At 30.5% G+C, this 10,661-nt stretch overlaps 1 protein-coding gene across 1 annotated transcript in view; it reads right to left on the reverse strand.

Moving 5' to 3' along the window:
- Window positions 1-10,661, reverse strand: part of LOC125236075 — a 50,085-nt gene that overhangs the window by 16,601 nt on the left and 22,823 nt on the right. The window contains exon 2 of the mRNA XM_048142768.1: window positions 10,157-10,274. Coding sequence (XP_047998725.1) covers window positions 10,157-10,162 — 6 coding nt within the window. The 5' untranslated portion in view covers window positions 10,163-10,274. The remainder of the gene's footprint in view (window positions 1-10,156; window positions 10,275-10,661) is intronic.

Raw genomic sequence — 10,661 nt, forward strand, 5'->3', positions numbered from 1 at the left:
GAACACAACGTAAAAGTAATAGCACAGATGTGAGCCCTCATTTATTTGTTGACATCTATTAATAATGTTTTTTACCCATATTCATTTTGAATTACATTACCTATGTTATGAAATGGAATATAAGTATTATATAATACATACTTTAATTAATTATAAATGTATATCTATTGTAGTACTAATTTGGAATAAAATGATATCTATAAAGTGTGTTATTTTGTTTACAGTGGGATCACGTAACCGTCCGTTATCCAGAACTATTTTAATGAAATGTGACAAATGTCAAATTAAATTGCCTAAGAATGAATACAATGCCCATTTGAGAACTAATTTACATAAATCGAATTGCATATTGAAAACTGATTTGAATAATATTGAAATTATAGCAACAGCCTTTAAAAACAGAATAGTCACCTATCGTCTGAATGCAACACAAAATGAATACGTAACTCCTGAGACGTTTTTGTGTGATATCAAAAGTAACATTATGAAAGTTGTAGAAATGTCATTACGGGAACATAAAAGTATCAAAATAAACTATGAGCTTTTCGTTTACTTTACATTACCTCATTCAGGCAAACAACAGTTAAAGTCATTCAATACAAAATATGATGTTATTTATGAAAACACAAATATCAATGAACTGTTTGAAAATACGATTGAACATTTAAAAAATAAAGTTATAGAATTTGAGCACCGTGAATCAGGCTGGTCTTTTGTCGCAATAAGTCATTTAGAAGTTAACGTAAACAAGTATTGTCCGATGCGAGGAGGTACTTACATACCTTTACCCCCAAGTGTCAAAAATACTAAAAGCTGCATTAATATTCAAAACAACGATAATTGTTGCTTTTTATGGAGTATACTGGCTGGTCTATATCCTGCAAAGAATAATGTGTGTCGAACTAAATCATACCCGCACTATTCAGATGTTTTAAATATCGATGGAATGTCATTCCCATTATCAGTCAGCGATATACAGTTATTTGAAAAAAATAACCCTGATATAAGCATTTGTATATATGGATTGGATAATAAGTATGCAGTAACAGGTCCTCTATATAGATCCAAATCAAAGAAAAATAATCATTTTAATCTATTATATATTGAAGTCGTTGGTAAAGGACATTACTGTTTAATTAAAGACCTGGTACGATTAGTTAGAAGACAAGTAACTTTACATAGAGGCCACATGCATTTCTGTGACTCATGTTTGCAATTTTTAAAAGCGATAATAAATTTAAAACACACCATTGTTCCGAAATTGTAACAGTTTTACCTAATGAAAATACTGTCATTCAATTTAAGAACTTCGAACGTAAACAAAAAATCAATTTTATTATATACGCTGATTTTGAAAGTATGTTAATTAATTGTAATTCAGACAGTAGTAAAAATACGCAAAACCTAAAAAAGCATGTCCCGACATGTTTCGGTTATTACATATGCTGCTCGCACGATGCAAGTTTGAATAAATATGTTTCTTACAGAGGTGAAGATTGTGTAAAAGTTTTGTTGAATGGTTAATAAACGATATTCATGAAATTCACAACATACTAATTAAAAATAATCCTATGAATCCATTAACATATAAAGAAAAGTGTAATTATGAGAATGCTACACACTGTCATATTTGTAAGCAGTTTTTATTTGGTGACAAAGTCCGTGATCACGATCACATTACATCAGAGTACAGAGGTGCAGCTCATTCACTTTGCAATTTGAAATACAGAATCTGTTCCTTTATACCAGTTGTCTTACATAATTTGACGGGGTATGATAGTCATTTATTTATAGAAGAACTTGCAAAGTACCCCGGGTCTATCAAAATAATGCCACAGTCCAAGGAAAAATATTCAAGCATAACAAAAACTATATATTCTACTAACAAATCGAGCGCCAAACCAATTGAAATAAAGTTTATCGATTCTTTTCAATTTCTTAGTTCCAGTTTATTTGAGTTAACCAAAAGTTTGAATAAAGAGGATTTTGTTAACTTGTCTAAAGAATTTACTGATACCCACCACTTTCAGTTATTAACACGTAAAGGTGTTTATCCCTATGATTACATTGATTCCTGGTTGAAATATGAAGACAATAAACTACCGACAAAAGAAATGTTTTATAATACTCTAAAATCTAAACACATCTCAGATATTGATTATAATCATGCCGAAACTGTGTGGTCAGCTTTTAATATAATGACTTTAGGGAATATACTGATTTATACTTAAAATGTGACGTCTTGTTGTTAAGCGATGTGTTTGAACATTTTAGAAATACAAGTTTGAAGCATTATAATCTAGACCCAGCCTATTATGTATCTGCACCTAATTTAAGTTGGGATGCTATGCTTTTGTTTACAGACGTAAAATTACAGTTAATACACGACTTAGAAGTATATCAGATGATAGAAAGAGGGATACGTGGTGGATTAGCCCAGTGTTCTCTTCGGAATTCAAAAGCAAACAATAAATACACCCCTGATTTTGATACTTCTAGACCCACCTCATATTTGATGTATCTGGATTGTAACAATCTCTATGGTTATGCTATGAGACAAAAATTACCTGTATCAGACTTTGAGTTTTTAACTTTAGATCGGGTTAGAAATTTTGACATACTGACTATACCAGAAAACGGTGAACATGGATACATTTTAGAAGTTGACATGAGTTATCCTGATCATTTACACGATCTGCATGCCGATTTGCCTTTTGCACCTGAAAGGTTTGTTCCCCCAGGTGGGAAGTCAGAAAAGTTAATTGCAAATTTATATGACAAATACAACTATATCATTCATTTCGTACATTTGAAGGAATGTTTAAAGAACAGGTTAGTGTTACAGAAAATACATCGCATTCTACGTTTTAGACAGTCTAACTTCTTACAAAAATATATTGATCTAAATACTCGATTACGACAAGAAGCTTCTACTTCATTTGAAAAAGACTTTTTAAACTATTAAATAATGCTATATTTGGAAAAACAATTGAAAATAAGCGAAAACATTTACATGTTCAATTAGCAATAAAATGGAAAGACAATGACAATAAAACAAACAAACACTTAGGTGCAGAAAAAATATTATTAAAACCTAATGTAAAGAATGTATCCATATTTAATGAAAACTTTGTGGCTGTTCAATTAAGTCCTGAAAAAATTTGTTTAGACCGCCCGATTTATATTGGATTTACAGTTTTAGAATTGGCAAAAACACATTTATATCAATTTCATTATAATTTCATTAAAAAAACGTACAAAGAAAACGTGAAACTCTGTTATACTGATACTGATAGCCTTCTTTATAACATTATTACTGATGACTTTTACAATGATCTAAATAAAAACATATCAAAATATGATACTAGTAATTATGACCACAATAACCCTTATGGTATACCTAAACTAAATGCTAAAGTACCTGGTTTATTTAAAGATGAATTTGGTGGTACGGTAATTACTGAATTTATTGGATTAAGAGCAAAACTGTACTGTTTAAAAAATGTAAAGAAGACAATAACGAAAGCAAAAGGTGTCACAAAACCTATAACGAATAAATTAAGAATTAAACATTTTGACAAAGTTTTGCAAACAAAAAAAGTGTATACCCATAATATGAATATGATTCGATCAATCAAACATGTTTTATATTCACAGCAAGTTGATAAAGTAGTTTTAAACTGCAACGATGATAAAAGGCAGATATTGCCTGACAATATACAAACATTACCATGGGGGCACTGTAAGACTATATTTTAAATTATATAATAATGTGATACTAAAATTTGTTTTTTTTTTTTTTTTTTTTGTACCTATCTGTAATAATCTCCAGAAATTTAATAAATTTATTTACTCTGTTAATCAATTGTTTTATTTATGTTAAGACATATCCTATAAAAAGCGTTGAGATATCATATTTTTTTCATAATAACAATGAAATTCATTAAGCATACCCAAACTCTGGAAGTAAATAATATAATCGTTGAAAATGACGTGCATAAAAATACAAGACATAGTACATTATTACCTAATACAATCCGCTGTATAATATGTGGACCTTCAAACTGTGGTAAAACTAATGTAATATTAAATTTATTATTACATGAAAATGGTCTAAAGTTTAAAAATATCTATTTGTATTCAAAGACCGCTTTTCAGCCAAAATATCGCTACCTCCAACTAATTATGGAGAAAATTCCAGATGCTAACTTTTTAATATTTAATGACAATAAAGACGTTATCCATCCAAATGATGCTATGACCAATTCAATCATGATTTTCGATGATGTTGTATGTGAAAATCAAGTGAACATTAGGAATTACTTTGCTATGGGAAGACATCGACAAATTGATTGTTTTTATTTATCGCAAACTTACTCCAAAATTCCGAAGCAACTGTTAAGAGACAATGTGAATCTCTTAATTGTTTTTAAACAAGATGATACTAACTTAAAACATATATACAATGAACATGTAAACACCGATATGGATTGGATAAAATTTAAAGAACTTTGTTCAATTATATGGGATGATTGTTTTAGCTTTTTATTAATTAATAAAGATTGTACACTAGATAAAGGACGATATAGACAGGGGTTTGATACATTTATTTACTTTTAAATTTCCCATTATTTAATGTTTTAAATGTTGACGAAGGCTCACTTGAAACTGAGTGCTCGTATTAAAAGGTTGGTGTCAAGACTGCTGAAATGGATACACATTTAAAAGATCAACTTATCAAAGCAGTAGATAACATAAAAAACAAAATAAAGAAGATAAATAATGAAGAACATGAAAATAATATTAATTTAAAAAAAGTTTTTAAACCTATTACTGAACCATTAGAAAACCTCGTTATGCAAAGTTCTTTTGTTAAACCAGCTATTAACATGACTACAAGTACAGATACGAGTGACAAATCTCAGAATTTAAATGATTCTATAGGATACAAAAATTTCAAAGAGATAATTGCTCCTGATCAGCATTCAGAATATTATGAATACTCTAATGTTAGTAATAAAACTTCTCAAGAACAAAATAATGATACACTTCTATCTCTAAAAAAAGAAGACATGATTGATTTATATGAGGACATCAATATACCATTCGGGATTCGTAGCACGAATAAAAAGTTGATGATGGGTAATTCTGATGTATACTTGTCTTTGGTAAATAAGACTTCCGATACTGAAAAACAATATGTTATTACTATAGACAACAAAAAATTTGAATTAACCGCAGGGTTGAAAGAACTATTGATGCGAAACAAACCCAATCTCAGTCTTGTTACTGAAAAAGATAAAACTGAATACAAAGAAATGTTAACCCGTACAAACGCACATAAACGAGATTTTGATCCAAACGGAAAATTAAAAGGAGACAAAGGTATAAAATATTGCAGTATTATCAAACCTCTCTTTTCACAATTACTTGACACTAACATTAAAACAGGTGGTAACTTACCTGCATTAAAACATTATAAAAGTAACACAGATTATATTTATTGGGATGATCCAAATGAATTAATTGAAAGGCTTAAACTTTTGATTGCATCCAAAGACGCTGGAAACACCAACCATGATAATGAAATTATATCAATTATTGAAGAATTAAAGGAAGCCGGTATTGTAAAGCAATAAAATAAATTGAAATATTATGTTAATGCTCAGTGAATAAATAAACGTGTCTTAGACATGACAAATAACAATGATATTTATAATTGTAAAGCAGAATTTAATAAAGTATTAAGTATAAAGGAGGAAAATATATTATCTAATACAATAAATACAGAAATAATAAACAAAATCGATGCCTGTATGAAAAAGGTGATGAATATAGATAAAAACATTTCGGTTTTAATGAATCGAGTAACAAAAGTTGAAAAGAATATTTCTAACAAAGAATTTGAATATAATATTAATAAACATTATGAGCAAAGCGGACGTCGTAAATGAAATTCATAAAAATGCAAGGGTGAATTTTCCTCGAAGAAGCGTCATTTTAAGAGATATTGATGACCTCTGGCAAGCAGATTTAATAGATATGCAGACTTTTTCAAAACTGAATGCTGGTTATAAGTACATATTAGTGATTATTGACTGTTTCTCAAAATACGCTTGGGCATTTCCACTCAAACGTAAGACTAAAGAAACCGTATCCAAAATGTTTGAAACATTATTATCAAGAGGACGTAAACCAATCAATTTACAAACAGACAGGGGTAATGAATTTTATAATAGTAATTTCAGAAAAGTTGTTCAAAAATATAATATTAATCATTACTCTACATTTTCCACCAAAAAGGCATCAATAGTTGAAAGACTTATAAGAACTCTTAAAGCTAAGCTGTATAAGGAGTTTAGTCTGAAGGGTAATTATAAATGGGTCGATGGAACTCTTGACCAGAAAGTTTCAGAATATAATCATACTTTTCATAGGACGGTGGGAAGAGCGCCGATCACGATCAATCGTAGTAATAAAGGAGTTGTATTACAAAGATACATTAAGAATTTACTAACAAAGAAAAACCCGGTTTGCAAAAGGTTTCGTATTGGAGATTTTGTAAGAGTTAGCAAGTATAAAGGATGTTTCGAGAAACGATTTACCCCTAATTGGTCAACAGAAATATTTAAGATAACTAATGTTCGAAATACTAACCCCACTACATATTATCTAGAAGACGCCAAGCGTAGGCCTATTTTAGGAGCATTCTATGCGCAAGAAATTCAGAAAACTTTGCATCCTCAAGTTTATCTTGTTGAAAGAGTGTTAAAACGTAAAGGAAATAAAGTATATGTTAAGTGGCTCGGCCTTCCACCGAGTGAAAATAGTTGGATTGATAAGACAAATCGTTTGTAATCGGGTTTAAATTTACTTTCACTGTTTTGTACACTCATTTGTATTTCAAACTCTACACTATAGAGACCAGTACAGACATATCCAACATTTAAATCTATTTCATAAAAAATGAAACGCACGAGAAATAATTCTGAAAACGAAAATAAGAAGAAACTTAGCAATCAGAAATTTGGAGCTGGCTTAAAGAAAACTTTTAATAATCTTGTTTCACACACTAAAAGACATATCAGTAATCTAAAGCCAAAATGTAAGAACATGCTAATGGAATTAGCGTATGCTGCTGCTCAAGAATTAGCATCGGACTTGCCTATACAATTACCCAGAGTGATACCAGTACCTAAAACTGGCGGATTTCTACCATTGATTCCAATTTTAGCAGGATTATCGGCTACAGGAAGTTTAGCAGGAGGTGTTGCGGGAATAAGAAAAGCTATTAACCATTATAAATCAGCAAAACGACAACTAGCTAAATTAAAGAGACATAATATGAAAATGGAGGGTAAATGTATTGGAAAAGGAGTGCATCTTAAACCCTACAAGGGTGGACTAGGAATTTATGTTACAAATAAAAAAAACTAGATGGCAGGCTACCCAATAGAGCATTGAGTAATATCGATATAATAAAACATTCGAAAAGTATTCCTTACTTTCGTGGTGTATTCATGAGAGATGAATTACCACCAAAACCATTACCGATGGAATGTGGTGTGATTAATTTAGATTCATCTGAAAATAACGGTACTCACTGGGTAGCCTATGGAAAAAATAAAAATTATATTGAATATTTTGATAGTTACGGAAATTTAAAACCTCCAAAGGAATTCATAAAATATATGGGAGCTAATATACGTTATAATTACGATAATATACAAAAAAATCATTTATTTAACTGTGGGCATTTATGTTTAAAATTTCTGAATTCATTCTGGCAGAAATATTATTAAATAAGTAAACTTATGTGTTTAATAAGACCAAAAACATAATACAACAATATTATAATAAACGATATCTTCTACCGTATCACATTCAACCTCGAACAGTGTCTAGAATCGGGTGTTAAGCATACGTTTACATAATTTTACCTTACAAAATCAAGTGATACATTATGTATGTTTTCAATAAAAGCGGAATTACAAGAATACCATCGAATATTCAACTCCCAGTCTTCAAAGGAGCAAGTCGATTAAATTCTAGCAAGAGAATTACTAAGAGCAATAAGTTATTTCTTCGTTCTCTTGGGTTTAAAATAAAATAAAATACTTATAATAAGATGTTGCATATCACAGATATTCCACAACAAGATAATTCAATTGAAAGCTATACCATCCATTCATACAATCCCTACAATCATAGCTTTAAGGAAAATGACGAAATCAGGATACCTATAAATCAACAAGATGTGTATGTATTACCATCTGCAAGCTCCATTTACATTGAAGGGTATGCAAGTGTATGGCGAGTAGATGCTGGTGGGAAAAAAATAACAAAAGATGTAAATTTTACAAATAACCCCATATTATTTTTGTTCAAAGATATAAGTTACGAACTAAATGGGATTGAAATTGACCGGAATAAAAATTGCGGGATTACTACAACGATGAAATCTCTTATTTCAATGAATGAAGGAGAAAGTAAGAACGCTGCATTGTGGGGTTGGGATCTAAGCGGGAGTATTCTAAAGCAAGGTCATTTCTCCATTATAATACCTCTGAATAAAGTGCTTGGCTTCGCGGAAGATTATAATAAGATTTTAGTCAACTGTAGGCATGAACTTGTACTAAACAGAAGTAATTCAGTTTTAAATAGTGTTGTACTTGAAGAAAATGATCAAGTTCAAATTGATATCCATAAAATCCAATGGCGGGTACCACATGTTAGAGTTTCTGACCGTAATAGATTGCCACTACTAAAGTGCTTAGAGAAAGATCGATCTATACAACTAGCATTCCGGAATTGGGATTTGTATGAATATCCACTTTTACCTAAAACAACAAAACATGCATGGTCAGTAAAAACCGCTTCCCAGTTAGAAAAGCCTAGATATGTTATATTAGCATTACAGACTGATAGAAAACTAAACAAACTAAAAAATTCTACTATATTTGATCACTGCAATATAACTAACGTCAAATTATTTTTAAATTCACAGTACTTTCCATACGATCCTCTTAATTTAAAATTTAGCGAAGACAAATTTAGTATATTATACGAAATGTATGCTAACTTTCGTCAGTCGTATTATGGGGTCGGTGTCGATCCTCTGCTTAATCTGAACACATTAAAAAAAACTCCTTTATTTGTAATAGACTGCTCAAGGCAGAACGATTCATTAAAAACTGGCCCAGTTGACGTTCGAATAGAAATCGAGTCCTCAGAAGACATACCTGATAAAACGACAGCCTATTGTTTAATTATAAACGATCGGCTTGTCGAGTATAAACCTTTGAGTAATATAGTAAGGAAATTATCATGAATGTGATTTTGGATGTTCAAGGATTTAAAAATGAAAATAATCAATTTATACCAAAAGAAGTGGCGATTATTTCTCAAAAAAGTTTTCTTGTGTTTCTGATCAGCCCTCCCCATCCGTTCTATACCTTAACAAAGAAAGAACGTTCACAAGTCTCTTGGGTGGAAAAATACAAAGGAATATTATGGAATGAAGGCTATGTATCATATTTTAATTATAAGAATTTGATTGTTGATTACTGTAAAGATAAACACATTTATACAAAAGGTTATGAAAAAGTGCAGTGGGTGAAAGAAATAACAGACAGTGATAATGTTTATAATTTAGAACATTTTGACTGCCCAAATTTAAAGACTATGCGAAAAATATTCAAATAAATGTGATATTCAAAATTGTATATATCATGCTAATGTCTGCGCTTTTAAAAATGTATCATGCCTGAATAAGTGGTGTATAGAAAATAATGTTTTTTTTACAAAATAAAATATAATCATGAATACCTGTGTTATTATTTTAAAATTATGATGATCTATAAAACAAAATAATATAGGTAATAAGTAATTTTAGTACCATCATAAATATCAAACCTAAAGTCACTCGAACCAATTTGCAAATAAATAATCAATTAAAAATGGACAACAATGTGGAAGACATCGATGAAGTTCTTATTTATCAATGTCATATACCGACATGGACACCATATATTATACTGGTTTTCGAGTATTGGCATGAGTAATCAGAAAAGATAAATGGTTCGTATAGACTTGGTTACAAATTTGAATGTTTGAGTGTTACTTTTAGAATTGAATCTGATAAATCAGAACTTACTAACATCCTGCTACCTCGCTACTTGAAAAGGTGACTTCTTGAATGGACACAAAATGAGTAATTATTTGAATGATCGATCGATTAAAATTAGTATTCTAATGTGTAATATTGGTGGCACCTGGATCTTCTTTGATCATTGTGCCTGAGCAAGTGCCTGAACGTGGCCTGAACCACGCCTGAGCTGTAAATTCACATTTTTGACACATTTGTTTTGAAGTATGTTGCGATGTGGCTAAGACGTATCGATAACGTACCTATCGTTTGCCAAATCTAGCGATTATTTACGAATTGGTTGAATCGATTAGGCCCTATGTACAAGGAGGCGCTTAAACAAATATACGATTTCTATAAACTTACTGAAATGTCATTTGAATCGAAATGACAGACTCTGCCACAGCACTAGGTTAAAAATAAAAAAAACCGGCCAAGAGCGTGTCGGGCCACGCTCAGTGTAGGGTTCCATAGTTTTCCGTATTTTTCTCAAAAACTACTAAACCTATCAAGT

This window comes from Leguminivora glycinivorella, chromosome 18 (assembly GCF_023078275.1).
Source record: "Leguminivora glycinivorella isolate SPB_JAAS2020 chromosome 18, LegGlyc_1.1, whole genome shotgun sequence".
Lineage (NCBI taxonomy): Eukaryota > Metazoa > Arthropoda > Insecta > Lepidoptera > Tortricidae > Leguminivora > Leguminivora glycinivorella.